At 53.7% G+C, this 17,397-nt stretch overlaps 1 protein-coding gene across 1 annotated transcript in view; it reads right to left on the bottom strand.

The window, feature by feature from the left end:
* Nucleotides 1–17,397, bottom strand: part of RNF43 (ring finger protein 43) — a 76,348-nt gene that overhangs the window by 20,628 nt on the left and 38,323 nt on the right. The window contains exon 2 of the mRNA XM_054394396.1: nt 2,728–2,850. Within this exon, the coding sequence (XP_054250371.1) occupies nt 2,728–2,850 (123 nt within the window). The remainder of the gene's footprint in view (nt 1–2,727; nt 2,851–17,397) is intronic.

The following is a 17,397-nucleotide window of genomic DNA, read 5'->3' as shown; positions in this document are numbered from 1 at the left end:
CCCCACACTGTCACACAGCCATCACCCCACACTGTCACACAGCCATCACCCCACACTGTCACACAGCCATCTCCCCACACTGTCACACAGCCATCACCCCACACTGTCACACAGCCATCTCCCCACACTGTCACACAGCCATCACCCCACACTGTCACACAGCCATCTCCCCACACTGTCACACAACCATCTCCCCACACTGTCACAGAGCCATCTCCCCACACTGTCACACAGCCATCACCCCACACTGTCACACAGCCATCACCCCACACTGTCACACAGCCATCTCCCCACACTGTCACACAGCCATCACCCCACACTGTCACACAGCCATCACCCCACACTGTCACACAGCCATCCCCCCACACTGTCACACAGCCATCTCCCCACACTGTCACACAGCCATCACCTCACACTGTCACACAGCCATCACCCCACACTGTCACACAGCCATCCCCCCACACTGTCACAGAGCCATCACCCCACACTGTCACACAGCCATCACCCCACACTGTCACACAGCCATCACCTCACACTGTCACACAGCCATCACCCCACACTGTCACACAGCCATCATCTCACACTGTCACACAGCCATCACCCCACACTGTCACACAGCCATCCCCCCACACTGTCACACAGCCATCCCCCCACACTGTCACACAGCCATCACCCCACACTGTCACACAGCCATCACCCCACACTGTCACACAGCCATCACCCCACACTGTCACACAGCCATCACCTCACACTGTCACACAGCCATCACCCCACACTGTCACACAGCCATCATCTCACACTGTCACACAGCCATCTCCCCACACTGTCACACAGCCATCACCTCACACTGTCACACAGCCATCACCCCACACTGTCACACAGCCATCTCCCCACACTGTCACACAGCCATCACCCCACACTGTCACACAGCCATCATCCCACACTGTCACACAGCCATCTCCCCACACTGTCACACAGCCATCACCCCACACTGTCACACAGCCATCCCCCCACACTGTCACACAGCCATCCCCCCACACTGTCACACAGCCATCACCCCACACTGTCACAGAGCCATCACCCCACACTGTCACACAGCCATCTCCCCACACTGTCACACAGCCATCACCCCACACTGTCACACAGCCATCACCCCACACTGTCACACAGCCATCACCCCACACTGTCACACAGCCATCTCCCCACACTGTCACACAGCCATCTCCCCACACTGTCACACAGCCATCACCCCACACTGTCACACAGCCATCATCCCACACTGTCACACAGCCATCTCCCCACACTGTCACACAGCCATCACCCCACACTGTCACACAGCCATCCCCCACACTGTCACACAGCCATCCCCCCACACTGTCACACAGCCATCACCCCACACTGTCACAGAGCCATCACCCCACACTGTCACACAGCCATCTCCCCACACTGTCACACAGCCATCACCCCACACTGTCACACAGCCATCACCCCACACTGTCACACAGCCATCTCCCCACACTGTCACACAGCCATCTCCCCACACTGTCACACAGCCATCTCCCCACACTGTCACACAGCCATCTCCCCACACTGTCACACAGCCATCTCCCCACACTGTCACACAGCCATCACCTCACACTGTCACACAGCCATCACCCCACACTGTCACACAGCCATCATCTCACACTGTCACACAGCCATCTCCCCACACTGTCACACAGCCATCACCCCACACTGTCACACAGCCATCACCCCACACTGTCACACAGCCATCACCCCACACTGTCACACAGCCATCACCCCACACTGTCACACAGCCATCCCCCACACTGTCACACAGCCATCCCCCACACTGTCACACAGCCATCTCCCCACACTGTCACACAGCCATCTCCCCACACTGTCACACAGCCATCTCCCCACACTGTCACACAGCCATCACCCCACACTGTCACACAGCCATCACCTCACACTGTCACACAGCCATCACCCCACACTGTCACACAGCCATCACCCCACACTGTCACACAGCCATCTCCCCACACTGTCACACAGCCATCTCCCCACACTGTCACACAGCCATCACCTCACACTGTCACACAGCCATCCCCCCACACTGTCACACAGCCATCACCCCACACTGTCACACAGCCATCCCCCCACACTGTCACACAGCCATCACCCCACACTGTCACACAGCCATCATCTCACACTGTCACGGGGCCATTGCCCCACACAGTCACAGAGTCATGTCCAGCATAAATCTCCCCTGCTCCAGTTTCAAACCATTGCCCCTCATCCTGTTGCTACAAGCCCTTCTAAAACAGCTCCTACTCAGCCTTTCTGTATGTCCCAGAGAATACAGGGAGACTGGTACTCAGGGTGGCTGGCACAGTGTCTCTCCCAAAGGACCTGGAACAGGCTGCCCAGGGAGGTGGAGGCCCCGTCCCTGGAAGTTTTTAAGGCCAGGCTGGATGGGGCTCTAAGCAACCTGGGCTAGTGTGAGGTGTCCCTGCCCATGGCAGGAGGATTGGAACTGGATGATCCTTGAGGTCCCTTCCAAGCCTGACAATTCTGTGATTCTGTGACCCTATCTGCCAAGGTCCCTGTTCTATCTCTGTCCATTTATCTACCTTCCAACAGCTCCTTCCTATCCTGCTTCCTCCTGCTGCTCTCTCTCTTCCTTGCACCCTGGGCTGGTGCCTCTGGAGGCATTTTTGCACCTACCTTGTTAGCCAGTGACAGGCAGGGGTTGGGGTCGCGGTCCGGCTGCTCCAGCTTGACGATGGTGATGAAGCCTGACTCGGTGTGCTCATCCTCACTGGTGTTGCACAGGGACAGCGGGTGGGACTGCAGCACAAAAGCAAAGGGAAACTCAGATCCTGGGGCTCAGCACTGCAAAGGATGGCTCAAGCCCATAAGGAGTTGTCCAGAGGCTGCAGGACACTCCTGTGGTGAGCATCACCAGCACTGCTACATCCAGTGAGGCTCTCCACACCACAGCAAATACATCACTGGTAAAGTTTTGGTCCTTCAGGAAAATTGCCCAGAGAAAGGTAGAGTTTCTACTCTACTAGTGGTTGCGCTCAGGTCTGACTGGGTCCCAGTTACAGGCAGGGACCTGGTCTAGTGGAATGTGTCCCTGCTCACAGCAAGGGGGTTGAACTTTGAGGTGTCTTCTGACCCAAACCATTCTGTGATTCTCTGATAAGCAAAGCCAGAGCCACCTTTGAGGCCACAGCCCTGGCCTTCTGGGGCAGAGCATCCCAAAAGCACAGATCCTGGTACTGCAAGACCTGCCAGCATCCTTGGGCTGCAGGACTCTGTCTGCAGCCAGACTGCTCCCTGCCAATGCTCTGGGCAAGGCAAAGGGACCACAACAAAAACACTGCCCTCAAGGATTCAGCACTTCTGGTTTCTTGGCAACCAAACTCAACAACTTTATGATACATTGGCAGAGGAGAAGACAAAACAAGAAGTTAAAAACTGAAAGCAGGTAGAGAAGGACCAGGAAAGAGAAGGAAGATGAAAAGATCCCAGCAACCACATCCTCAGTGAGCCCTGAGGAAATGTTCATCAGCTTGAGCCAGGCTGCTGGCAGCTGGGAGCTGAGATAGGATGGGGTTGAGTCACCAGGTCTGGGGAGAGAGACAAGCATTGAGAAGATCCCACCTCAGCCTGCTCTTCTCCAGGCCAAACAGCTCCAGGTCCTTCAAGGAGCACATCCTGGCCTGGTTTGAGTCAGGTCCCTCGGGAGATGCACCATGCCCGTTTCTGACTGCCAGCAGTGAAGGCAGGGGGGCAATTTGCTCAGATGCAGCCAGCTGCATGGAAGCTTTCAAAAACTGATGGAGACAAGCAGCACCTTGACTCACTCAGAGAAGCAAAATGTCCTAGATAGCCCTCCTGGAGAGGAGAGCTCTGCCTGTTGGAGCCTCTGTCACCCGAGAGGCTGGGGCAGACAGCGCTGAAGTTGGCTGGGGCGGTGTGCCCGGAGCTGGTCCAGGTGCAGGTTGGAACATCCTGCCCTGCACATCCCCACCAGCTCAGAGGGCCGCACCGATCGCGGGGCCGAGAGAGGCCGGGCTCACCCCGGAGGTCCGAGCAAACCCCCCGGGGCTGCAGCAGTAGCTGTCACCACTTGGTGGGGCTCTTGGCCGGGTCCTGCCCCTCCCGGCCCCGCTCCGGGCTGAGCCCCGCTCCGGGCTGAGCCCCGCCGCAGGGGAGCCGCTCCGGGGCTGCTCCTCTCCTGGTGGCTGTGTCCCACCGGACGCTGTAGTCCTGGGCTACAGAACAAGGCCACGTCCTACAAAACCATCGAAGCGGGTTAAAATGGTGCGGATTGAAATAAACCCAACAAGCCCCCCGACGGCCATTTGGGAACTGCCTCGATTGTGGAGCTAGGTAACACCTAAAGGCATGAAGAACTCAAACCCTGGAGTCTCACCTAACCTTCAGGAGCTTGGATCACCACAGGCTCACGGGTTCACAGGATGCTAGGGGTTGGAAGGGACCTCTGAAGATCATCCAGTCCAACCCCCCTGCCAAGAGCAGGACCATAGAATCCAGCACAGGTCACACAGGAACACATCCAGATGGGGCTGGAAAGGCTCCAGAGAAGGAGACTCCACAACCTCTCTGGGCAGCCTGTTCCAGTGCTCTGTGAGCCTCACAGTGAAGAAGTTCCTCCTCATGTTGAGGTGGAACCTCCTGTGCTGCAGTTTCTATCCATAGCCCCTTGTCCTATCCCAGGGTACAACTCAGCAGAGCCTGTTCCTGCCTTCCTGACCCCCAGCCCTCAGATGTTTATAAACATTAAATCCCCTCTCAGTCTTCTCCAGACTGCACAGCCCCAGGGCTCTCAGCCTCTCCTCATCAGGCAGTGCTCCAGTCTCTTCAGCATCCTTCTTGAGCCCTCCATTGGACTCTCTCGAGTTGATCCCTGTCCCTCTTGAACAGGGAGACTGAGGTGGAAGAGGTGGCACCATGAGGATGGTGTTAAGACATAACCTCCTACACCTCAAGATCCTGCACAGGGTAGCTGAGCACTGGAGAACTGCTGCGTGCCCTTGGAAGTCCCTCATCCAGCTTTCTCTTGGGCTCTTCCTCTCTAGCAGACCCAGAGGAAATGGCCTGAAATTGTGCCAGGGGAGGTTTAGGTTGGATATGAGGGAAAATTTCTTTCCTGAAAAAGTGGTCAGGCATTGGAACAGGCTGCCCAGGGAGGTGGTGGTGTCACCACCCTTGGATGTGTTCAAGAAACCTATGAACATGGCACTTTGGGACACAGCTTAATGGCCACGGTGGTGTTGGGTTGATGGTTGGACTCTTAGAGGGCTTTCCCAACCCAAACAATTCTATGATTCTATGCTCCCTAGTGACAGCAGAAGGGAAGTGCCAAAATATTGCGTAATTTAGACCTCAGACTTCAAGTCACTTAGAACGAGTGCAGTAGTACCAAGCCAAGCTCCACAAGCTCCAGAAATTCAGGCATCCAGGAAAGCAATTCCTGATACACCTTGGGGAGTGTTCGGAGGAGGCTCCCAAAAACAGCCACCAAAAGGCCACCACAGCAAGGAAGTGTCCCAGCTCCTGCTGGCTTTCAGGAGCCATGTCACTGCTTTTATTCCCTGTGTGCTTGCCCAGCAGCTCTCTGGGGTAATCGATCAACAGCCACCGAGAAACACAAAAGAGGCAACGCAGCGTCCCTGCGCCGTGGTGCCTCCAATCACCCAGAGACAGCCAGAACCAGCCAGCCTCAGCCTGCCTGCTCCCTCAGCCTGGAGGAGCCCAGGCCACCAGTGCTGGGGGTGAAGTCCCAGCTGCAGCACTGCTTGGAGCTGTGTCTGACCCCGGGTGGCAATGGCTTGGGGTGCTCTGATGTTCCTGGGGCAGCCTCCCTCTGACAGGCTGCCCAGAGAGGCTGTGGAAGTCTCCTTCTCTGGAGACATTCAAACCCCACCTGGCTGTGTTCCTGTGTGACCTACTCCAGGTGATCCTGCTCCGGCCGTGGGGTTGGACTGGATGAGCTTTCAGGGTCCCTTCCAACCTCTAACATTCCGTGACTCTGTGACAAGGATGGCCAGGCCCAGTTGCAGCACTAAAGGCAAACACTGGGCACAGGAGCAAGGAGCCAACTGCTGGAGCTCCAGCTGAGCCTGGGAGTGGGTCTAATGCGCTGGCAGCTGTCCTCAAGGGGAATTCAGTTGCTAAATCTGGAGAAGCCCTGCTGATGAATTCACCAAAAACCTTCCCTTTCCTTTTCTACCAAGTCTGGGTGCTGTGGTCTTTCCTTCCTTCCCTCTGAGCCACCCACCCTCCTTGGCCAAGCAAGGGCCCTTTGCCAGGCCATAACTGCACCCACAAAGGGCATGGCAGGCAGACAGGACAGTGCCAGGAGGGCACAGCCATGCTATAACCCTGCCAGCTGAGCCCCTTCCTCACATGGGCAGCTGCCCATGGAGCTGAGGCAGACTGGTGACCCCCTCCCTGTGGCATGACAAGTCCCTCCTCAGACACCTGTCACCTCTGGAGGCTGAGAGCCCAGGTGCATTCCTCAGCTTAAGAGGATTCTTCTTTGTCCAAGTCTGCCCAAGTGACATGCTCCACTCATCTCTGCTCCAGACCACCTCAGCTCTCTCTTCCCTCCCACCTTCTCTTCCCATTTGGTCCTACAGAGGCAACTCCTCAAGCAGCAGCAAAGCAGCAAAGCCTCTCACTGTCTACATCCCACACCAGCATTTCTTGGCACCTCCACTGCCCCTGCCCCTTGTGTTGTGAGTGAGCCAGCATGGCTGCAGATCCTGCTCATGGGACAAGAGCAGACTTGAAAAATAATCCAAGAATGATGCAGAAACCCAAACATTATGGGATTCCTTAGTGCAGAGGACTCATGTCATGCAGAGGGGCCCCTAGCTGCAGAGTCAGGATCCTAACAGAACCAGAGAATCACGGAATGGTAGCGGTGGGAAAGGACCTCCAGAGATCATCCAGTCCAGCCCCCTGCCAAAGCAGGGTCACCTAGGACAAGTCACACAGGAACACACCCAGATGGGGCTTGAAAGTCTCCAGAGAAGGAGACTCCACAACCTCTCTGGGCAGCCTGCTCCAGGGCTCCAGCACCCTCAGAGTAAAAAAGTTTTTCCTCATCTTGAGGCAGAACTTCCTGTGCTCCAGTTTGTGCCCATTGCCCCTCATCCTGTCACAATCTCTGACTCCCTCTGAAACCAGATCCATGGTTGCAGACAGGCTCTCTGATGGCAACTCTGCTGGTGTGGGCACCTCTGTAACAGCCACTGCCACAAGCAAGAAGCCATTTCTTCTCACAGCAAGCCTCCTGTAGACAAAGAATGGGCAAATCCCAGACCCTGGAGAGAGGAGGTGTGTCCAGATCCAAAATTAAAGAGGTCTTGCAGACACGGCCTAAATCCCACCCTGGTCCTGAACCAGGACTCCCTGCTGCCAGGAGCTCCTGGCCAGCAGAAGGACCTTTACTGGTGGTATGCTGGATCCCACAGTGCTGCTCTACCTGGGCCTTTCCTGCTTGAAGCCACATCAATGCTCTGGACCCGGTGTTGGGTGATTCAGCCCTGCCAGCTCTGCCCATACCCTGATCCTGGCCCTGGCCCTGCTTTAAGGCACTGTCAGCCAGGCCTGTGAAGTCTCTGGCTTTGTCACTCCATCTGCCCCTGCCTCACAACCCTCAACAGCACACAGCAACTCCTTCACATCCCTGTGTGCTGGTCACCACTTCTTTTTGTCACCTCTTTCCTCACCCTGTGGCATCTCTTTCTTTCCTACCTTTTCCCTTCACACCACCTCTCCTAAAACACTGCATTTCTCTTTTCTACCTTATCTTTGCCACCTTTCCAACTTTATCCCTGCTAGAGCCTCTATCTTCACACCAACCTGTCCCTCCCACCATGCCTGCACCACTCACAGGAGCTCTCCTGCAGAAACACAGGGGATATGGAAAGGTGCTGGGGAAAGGCAGGCATGGAGAGGTGCTTGATTCTCACTTGGGGGCTTCATTTATAAAACAGCAGAAAAATCAAGATGACCCTGAGAGGTCATCTACCCACTTTACTGCCCCAAGGCAGGATCAGCCAGACCTAAAGCATTCCTCAGAGACACTTGCTCAACCTGTTTTGGAGACCTTCAAAAAGGGACACTCCTCACCCACTCCAGAGCTGCCCTCTCCTCAACACCAGAAAGGACCTGAAGGGAGCCTAAAAGAAAGCTGGGAAGGGACTTTTCACAAGGGCTGGTAGTGATAGGATAAGGGGAATGGATTGAAGCTTGAGGAGGGCAGATTTAGACTGGAGATTAGGAAGAAATTCTTTCCAGTGAGGGTGGTGAGACACTGGAACAGGTTGCCCAGGGAGGCTGTGGATGCCCCCTCCCTGGAGGTGTTCAAGGCCAGGTTGGAAGGGGCTTTGAGCAACCTGGGCTGGTGGGAGGTGTCCCTGCCCATGGCAAGGGGTTGGAATTAGTTCTTTAAGGGCCATTCCAACCCAGACCAACCTATGAACAGAATCCCAGCATGGCAGAGGTTGGAAGGGATCAACCAGTCCAACCCCTCTGCTAAAGCAGGGTCACCCTGAGTAAATCACTCAGGAACATGCCTCATGTGAATCAGTTTGCTGCAGCCTAAGCCTGTTAATCCACAGAAAAGAGACCATTCACTTCTTTTTTTCCCCCCACAAGAATCACTGAAACATTTCTGTTCCCCTTTCTGTTCACAAAAGAGTCTTTAGGGACAGGAGCTGAGAAAGGACATGGAGAAACAAAGTCCCTGGCAGCCTCAGTTTTCTCTGTAAGGGAACTCAGAGCATTTCACACCCTTCCTTCATGGGAGATGAATGAGTCAAAAGGATTTATGTGGTCTGAAGTAGCAGTAAAAATTTTATAACCAACCAGTAAGGTTGCCATGGAAAAGAGAGGAAGAGAACAGGACAAGGGAGTGTTCACCAAAGAGCTCTAGAGAAATCATGGCCTGAACTGGTGAACTGTTGACACCAACATGTAACTCATGGCTAAGTTGACCACACTGGCAGAGAAACTGGGGAGAGCAAACAGGAAGCTGAATTTGAAGAAGCTGAGAACAGTACTGGGGATGGCAGACCCTGACTGGCACAAGGAAAAGAAGGGAAGAACTAACAGCACTGAGGAAAAGGAGAGGGAAGCTTCACAGCCCCTTCCAGGGGTTCCTCAAAGCAGTCAGCAAATGTGGGAATAAAAGTAGTTCAGGTAATGCCATGGAGTGGCATCTCCTGCTCTCCTCCAAGGTCAGGGCTGTGGAAGGTGACAGAATGTCACTACCCAGGGTCATCTCTGATACCAAGCTCTACAGAGTGACCTGGCCAGGCTGGAGCAATGGGCTGAAGCCAGTTGTGTGAGATTTAACAAGGCCAAGTGCCAGCTCCTGCACTACAATCACAACAACCCCATGAGTGCTCCAGGCTTGAGGCAGAGTGGCTGGAAGGCTGCATGGTGAAAAAGGATCTGGGGGTGATAGTCAACAGTAGCTGAAGACAAGCCAGTGTGCACCCAGGTGGCCAAGAAGGCCACCAGCATCCTGGCCTGGATCAGCAGTGGTGTGGCCAGCAGGAGCAGGGCAGGGATTGTGCCCCTGTGCTGGGCACTGCTGGGACCACACCACAAATACTGGGATCAGTCTTGGGGTCCTCACCACAATAAAGATGTGGAGGTGATGGAGGGTGCCCAGAAAGGGCAACAAAGCTGGGGAAGGGTCTGGAGAACAGGACTGGTGAGGAGCAGCTGAGGGAACTGGGGGTGTTCAGTGTGGAGAAGAGAGGCTGAGGGGAGACCTCATTGCTCTCTACAACTCCCTGAAAGGAGGTTGGAGCCAGGTGGGGATTGGTCTCTCCTCCCAAGGAACAAGTGATAGGATGAGAGGAAATGGCCTCAAGGTGCACCAGGGGAGGTTTAGGTTAGGTATCAGAAGAAATTTCTTCACTGAAAGACTTCTCAAAGGCTGGCACAGGCTGCCCAGGGAGGTGGTTGAATGCCCATCCCTGGAGGTGTTCCAAAGAGGCAGAGATGTGGTGCTGAGGGCCATGGTTTAGCTCCAGCCTTGGTAGAATTAGAGAAGGGTTGGACTGGATGATCTAAAAGGGCTTTTCCAACCAAACAATTCTGTGCTCTCCAGAACTAAGGAGGGGAAAAAAAGCCAGGTCAGCCCTTTACAATGAAGTGAACTTACTGGGACAGTCTCAGAAGTAAACTGTCTCGTCCAAATAGTCACAGAGGACTAAAATGGGAAGCCTGGGGAAGTGGCCAAGTTTTTCAGTACTAAGATCACAGAATGGTTTGGGCTGGAAGGGACCTTAAAGACCATCTAGTTCCAACCCTTCTGCCACGTGCAGGGACTCCTTCCACTAGCCCAGGCTGCTCAAAGCCTCATCCAACATGGCCTTGAGCACCTCCAGGTAGAGAGCATCCACAACCTTCCTGGGTAACCTGTTCCAGTATCTCCCCACCCTCACTGTCAAGAATTTCTTTATAAAGCAAATATGGAATGAAAAAAAGGAAATAATATACCACTGGCTATGTTAGGCAGGGGTGAACTTTAGGTTAGCTGTTAAGAAACAGGAAAAGATCTTGGAGCCATGGTGAGGAGTTTTATGGAAACAGTTGTTGAAACACCCAAGAGCAGTCAAAAGGCAAACAGACTGCTGAGCACTACCGGAAAGAAAAAAAATTAAAGAGGAGGGAAAAAAAAAGAAAATAAAAGAAAATCTACCAGATAAAGCTGCAGTGTGTCAACATCTTGAATATTCCAAGTCCTGCTCACTCCATCTGAAACAGAGGGCACTGTTTCTGTACAAGAAGAGATGGAGCACAGAATCACAGAACTTCAGAGGCTGGAAGGAGATCAGGTCCAAGCCCCCTGCCAAAGCAGGATCACTCAGGGGCAGGCCACACAGGAATGCATCCAGGTGGGTTTTGAACGTGTCCAGAGAAGGAAACTCCACAACCTCTGTGGGAGGCCTGCTCCAGGGCTCTGTCACCCTCACTGGAAAGAAGTTTCTCCTCATGTTGAGCTGAAATCTTCTATCTTCAAGTTTGAACTCATTGTTCCTTGGCTTATCACTGTGAGCCACCCAAAAGAGCCTGGCCCCCTCCACTTGACACCCACCCCTCAGCTATTGATAGACATTGATCAGATCCCTCTCAGTCTTCTCTTCTCCAGACTAAACAGCCCCAGGGCTCTCAGTCTCTCTTCCCAGGGGAGATGCTCAAGTCCCCTAAGCATCCTCCTGGCTCTCCCTTGGATTCTCTCCAGCAGGTCTCTGTCTCTCCTGAACTGGGGAGCCCAAAGCTGGCCGCAGTGTTCCAGGTCTCAGCAGGGCAGAGTAGAGAGGGAGAAGAACTTCCTCAGCCCTGCTGGCCACACTTTTCTTGCTGCACCCCAGGATCCCATTGGCTCTCTTGGCCACAAGGGCACATTGCTGTCCTATGCAGAACTTGCTGCCCACCAGCACTCCAAGGTTTTAGGAGCTGCTTTCCAGCAGGGCAGCCCCTAACCTGTCCTGGTGCCTGCTGTTACTCCTCCCCAGATGCAGGACCCTGCACTTGTCCTTATTGAACTTCATGAGGTTTGCCTTCACCCAGCTCTCAGCCTGTCCAGATCTCAAACTGAACAAGATGAAACGAACAAGAATTCTTCAGCTTTGTGGAGATGTGGTATGATAGAGCTCCACCAAGACATGAGAAATACAAAGACTCCATGAAGCAAAGGAGCTGTAAACAGCAGGCTGTCTCTGAGCCCAGCCTACCAGCAGCCAGGTTGCTGCAGAGGAGCAGGTTTGCCCTTTCCTTGCACAGACTGGGGTTCCACAGGGGGAACTGCAGACAGGGGGGTTCTGCCCCAGGTTTGGGGCACCTGTGTGGTTGCTCACTGGACAGCACCACAGGCTGGGTGCTCCCCTTCCTGCTGGAAGAGGTGGATTCCCCCCAAGTATCTGGGCTAGAAACCAAGTAATAGAATAAAGCTGGGATTTGTGGTCAGTGTCAAGGAGCAGGGAGAGCTTCTTCAGGCCCACAAGCTCTTGCAGAGCATTAGCACAGAATCACAGAATCACAGAATTGTTTGGGCTGGAAAAGACCTTAAAGATCATCCAATCCAACCATTATCTAACACCACCAAGTCTGGTGCCAGAGCATGGCCACTGCTTTCTGTTGCAGGATCCTGGAATCCCAGAATCTCAGCATGGTGGGGATTGGAAGGGACCTCTGGAGATCATCTAGTTCAACCCTGCTCCTAAAGCTGCTCACAAGCAGCTTGCCCAGGATCACAATAGCCAGGTGGGTTTGGAATCTCTCCAGAGAAGAAGACTCCACAACCTCTCTGGGCAGCCTGCTCCAGGCCTCCCGCACCCTCACAACTAAGAATTTTTAGTTTGTATTTATGTGGAACCTCCTTTTTTGCAGTTTGTGTCCACTGCCCCTCTTCTTGTCACTGGCCCCAGCCTCTTGCCCCCTACAGCTCCTTTAGCTCTTGCTGAGAATTGAGCAGATCCATTCTGGGGCTCCAGGCTCAACAGCCCCAGGACTCTCAGCCTTTCCCCTTCACAGAGATGCTCCAGGCCCCTCAGTATGTCTGTAGTCTCCACTGGACTCTCTCCAGTAGTTCCCTGTCTCTCTTGAACTGGGGAGTCAAGAACTGGACACAGATGCCCACTCCCCACTGACCTGCTGGCTTCACCCAGTTGTGCCATATCACTGTCACAGAGCATGAACTCTTGAGGCCATTTCTATAATCATAGACTTCAGGTCTTGCTCCATACTCCCTGCTCCCTGCAGGAAATCTGTCAGTGAGGCTCTGACCTTCATAGAAATGTTTCTATTCCTTCACAGGCTTTAAAAGCACAAAGTGGAAGTGCTCTGTTACTCCCCTCCTCAACTCTGCTGCCAACACCAACCTTGCTGTGAGAACTATTGGTCAAGATCCTCTGCTGGGGTCTACCAGGAGATGGGGAACCTGTGACAGGATTGCTGGAGGAAGGGGCAGGGCAGATGTACCAGCTCTGAAAGGCACCCACATGGTACACCTCCCCAGAGTGTCAGAGCACAGCCACTGGCAGAGCTGCTGGCACCAGGGAAACCTTCACACCTCTGTATGGCCAGGGGGCAAGGTGCTGCCTTGCTCCTCTCAGTGACATTTGTCTCCAAAGCATTGATGGCCCTGAGCAAGCTCAGTCTGAGAGGCAGAGCAGTGCTGTGCTCCCATGGTGCAGGGAGTTCTCCTGCCAGCTGCACTGCCCGCCCAGGACACTCACCAGCAGATCCTCCTCCCCTGGTCTCCTCCAGCACTCACCCTGCCCAGAAGTCTTTTATGCTCTTCCCTGTTACCTCAGACCTTCAGCTCTATCAGCTCAACAGAAACCCTTCTTCCAGCAAGATCTCTACAGCTACCTGAAAGGAGGTTGGAGTGAGGCTGGTGTTGGTCTCCAACCCTGGGTGTGTTTAAAGGTGGTTTGGATGTGGTGCTTGGGGATATGGTTTAGGGGTGACCCTTGTAGAGTAGGGTTCTTGGTTGGACTTGGTGATCCTGAGGGTCTTTTCCAACCTGAATGTTTCTGTGATTCTTCTCCCAAGCAACCAGTGATAGGATGAGAGGAGATGAGCTTAAGTTGTGCCAGGGGAGGGTTAAGTTGGATATTTGGAAAAAATCTTTATATAAAGAGTGGTCAGGCACTGGAACAGGCTGCCCAGGGAGGTGGTGGAGTCTCCATCCCTGGAGGTGTTCAAGAAGCTGCATCAGGATAGAATCTAGTGGTCATGGTAGTTGGGTTATGGTTGGACTCAATGATCTTAAAGGTCTGTTCCAACCTTAATGGTTCTGTCACCACTCCACTATGTAGCTGTCACTCTATGCACAGTCACAGCAGCAGGAAGGAGGGGATGCTACCAAAGCTACAGGAGATGCTGCCTGGAGGCCAGAGCAGAGCTGCAGAGTGCTGGGGGCTGCTGCTGGAAGGACATGAGAGAATGAGGAGGGGTGAGACAGGGAGATAAAGTGATGTTAACTGTGAAGGAGCTGGAAATGGCTGCTTGGAAGAGAATGGTAGAGTGTTACAAGGGGCCCAAGGAAAAAGTGCAGCTTCCATGACTCCTAGGCATGAGGCTCAGCCCTCAGGATCCGGGGCTTTTTCACTACCCTGCATAAAGTTTCAAGAGCTATTGTAACAGCAAACACACCTTCCCCACGTGTGAGTCACAGACAAACAGGGCACTGATAACAACCACATTATTCTTAGAGAGACTCAGCTCCTGCCTCGGCCTCTCAACAGCTCTGACAACTCTCTGTGTCCCCTGGAGGAGTGCTGAGAGGTGGGAGAGGAGACAAAGAACCTGCAAGCTGCCAGTGCCATGCTGCCAGTGCCATGCTGCCAGTGCCATGCTCCCATGCTCATTCCCTCAAGTGAGCTCAGGAGCTTGGCTACTTTTGGCCTGTCTCAAGGGTCAGCAGTGCCCAAGGGTTTGATACAACAAACCAGACCCCAGCCTGGAGCCACAAAAGGCCACAAAGGTGATCAGAGGGCTGCAGCACCTCTGCTCTGGAGACAGGCTGAGAGAGTTGGGGCTGTGCAGCCTGGAGAAGAGAAGGTTCCAGGGAGACCTTAGAGCTGCATTGCAGTATCTGAGGGGGACCTACAGGCAGGCTAAGGAGGTACTGTTTAGAAGGGCTTGGGGTGATAGGACAAAGGCTTGAAACTGGAGCAGGGGAGATTCAGGCTGGACATCAGGAGGAAGTTCTGCACAATGAGAGTTGTGAGACAGTGGAGCAGGCTGCCCAGGGATGTGGTTGAGGCCCTGTCCCTGGAGACATTCAAGATCAGACTCCAAGTGGCTCCAGGCAGCCTGCTGACTGAAGGGGGGCTGGACAAGATGCCCTTTGAGGGTCCCTTTTGACCCAATGCAATCTGTGAATCAATAACTACATCTCCTTCTCCTTTTCATCACGGAGCTGGAGAGCCACACACAGCAGTGCTGACCCCCAAGAGGGCCACTGCTTTGATTATCACCTGGGCAGGATTAGATGGCTTAGGTGAGTCACAGAGTCTGGATCCTTTTTGTCTAATTGCACAAGCTTGGCCATGACGTTGGAGAAGACTCTTGCTACACCCCTCAATGTCCTACTGACAGCTCTGCTGAAGTTTGCTCTCCTGTGGACAGAGAGGTCCAACAGATGGGAGGGAAGTGTCACTTCTTCTAGCACAGACACTGTGATGATAGCATGGAGCAACAGGGACATTTCTGGCCAGCTTTCATCATGATGTCTGGTTAACCATTCTCTCTCTGGTCCAGACATCCCTTTTGGAATATCAAAGGCAAAGGGAGGTTCTCTGGTGTGCCCTGACTCACACCTCTCAAGGAAAGTAAAGGCCCAAGCCACGGGAGGACAGCTCACAGCCCTGCTGCCTCCAAGCACGCTGCAAGCAGTCTGGATTCAAAACCAAGCACAGAGCATCCAAGCCATGCTGAGCTGCTCCCCTCATACACCTCAGAGGGCTCAACTTGTCCCCACTCTGGGGAGCAGTGCCACTGGCAACCTCCATACTTGAAGGCCCTCTTACACAGTGACCTTCTGCACTGTGCTGACAGTGGTCTGGGGGTTAAAACTGCTCCACACAAACTCACACAAGCTTTGCCTCTTGGCAACAGCTCCAAGCCAACCCAAGCTGTGCAGCCTGGTGCCATCCATCCTTCCTGCCACTCAAAGCACAAAGCTGTACTGTGGCTTGGCACCAGCTTTAAGGATGGCACAGACAAAGGAGGTCTCCAAGAATGCAAATGTCAAGCAACTTTATACAGCTTGGGCCCTAAAAGCAGCTCTGCAGTGATGGGCCAGATCCAAAGAGTCACCCAAGCCCAGAACACTTCACTGCAGAGACTGGAGTATTGTTTCCTCAACCAGCAAGTTTCAAAGCTAAAGATGTGAAAGTGGAAGCCAGCAGAGCATTCTTGCTCTTCTAGGAAGGAGATAACATCTAGAAGGGCAAAGACTGACATGGGAATTCTCCTTGGGGGAGATTATGCCATATTTTTTTTTTCAGAAGCATCTCCAGGAGTGCAGAACTGCACCTGGAAGGAGACTGCAGGGTTCTGCCAAGGCTGATGTGGACTGGGTGACCCTTTAGGACACTTCTGAAGAGGAAGATCAGCAGCAGTGTGGCCTCCACCCTTGCTTGGAGTCTGCAAGACCCTGACATGGCCTTAAACCAATATTGTGGCCATTACTGGAGAAGCCAGCAATGGTCCATGGAAGCCTCAAAGAATCACATCAGACAGTCACAGATATGCAGGGGATGGAAGAGACCTCTGGGGATGATGGAGTCCAACCTCCATGCCAAAGCATATCACCTAGATCAGGTTCCACAGGAACACATCCAGGTGGATCTTGAAAATCTCTGTAGAAGGAGACTCCACAACCTTCTATGGACATCCTGTTCCAGTGTTCTAGCACCCTCCAAGTAAAGAAGTTTTTCCTTAAGTTCAAGTGAGTGGTTTAGGCTGGAAGAGACCTTTCAAGCCCATCCACTCCAACCCCCCTGCAGTCAGCAGGGACAGCTGCAACTACAGCAGGTTGCTCACAGCCCCAAACAACCTGACCTGCAATGGTTCCAGGGATGGGACATCTACCACCTCTCTGGGCAACCTAGGACAGGGTCTCACCATCCTCAGTGTCAAACATTTCTCCCTTCTCTCCACTCTCAATCTTCCTCTTTCAGTTCAAGCCATCCCCCCTTGGCCTGTCACAAGAGGCCCTGCTCACAAGTCTGTCCCCAGCTTTCTGATCTCCCCTTTCAGCACTGAAAGGCCACCAGAAGGTCTCTCTGGAGCCTTCTCTTCCCCAGGCTGCACAACCCCAACTCTCAGCCCTCCCAGCAGAGGACTTCCAGCCCTCCCATCATTGCTGTGCTCCCTTCTGGCCCCACTCCAACAGGTCCATGTCTCTCCTTTACTGAGGACTCCAGAGCTGCCCCAGCACTGCAGCTGGGCTCTCAGCAGAGCAGAGCAGAGCAGAGAGGCAGAATCCCCTCCCTGGCCCTGCTCATGGGTGAAACATGGGCACTGGGCATGACTACACACAAACCTGTGCTCACCAGGGAAAAGCTGCAGGCAGAAGATGGGCATGGGGTGAAGTCATCCCTGCTGAGCCTCCCCAGAAAGCTGGGGACAGACTTTTGAGCAGGGCTTGTTTTGACAGGATAGAGGAGAATGGATTTAAATTAAAAGAGGGAGGTTTAGATCAGAGAAGGAAGAAATGTTTGACACTGAGGGTGGTGGGACCCTGGCCCAGGTTGCCCAGAGAGCTGGGAGATGCTGCACCCCAGGAACCATTCCAGCTCAGGTTGTTTGGGGCTC

The sequence above is a fragment of the Indicator indicator genome, chromosome 30 (assembly GCF_027791375.1).
Source record: "Indicator indicator isolate 239-I01 chromosome 30, UM_Iind_1.1, whole genome shotgun sequence".
Lineage (NCBI taxonomy): Eukaryota > Metazoa > Chordata > Aves > Piciformes > Indicatoridae > Indicator > Indicator indicator.
The sequence above is the reverse complement of the archived record's forward strand: the minus strand, read 5'-3'. Positions and strand labels throughout refer to the sequence as shown.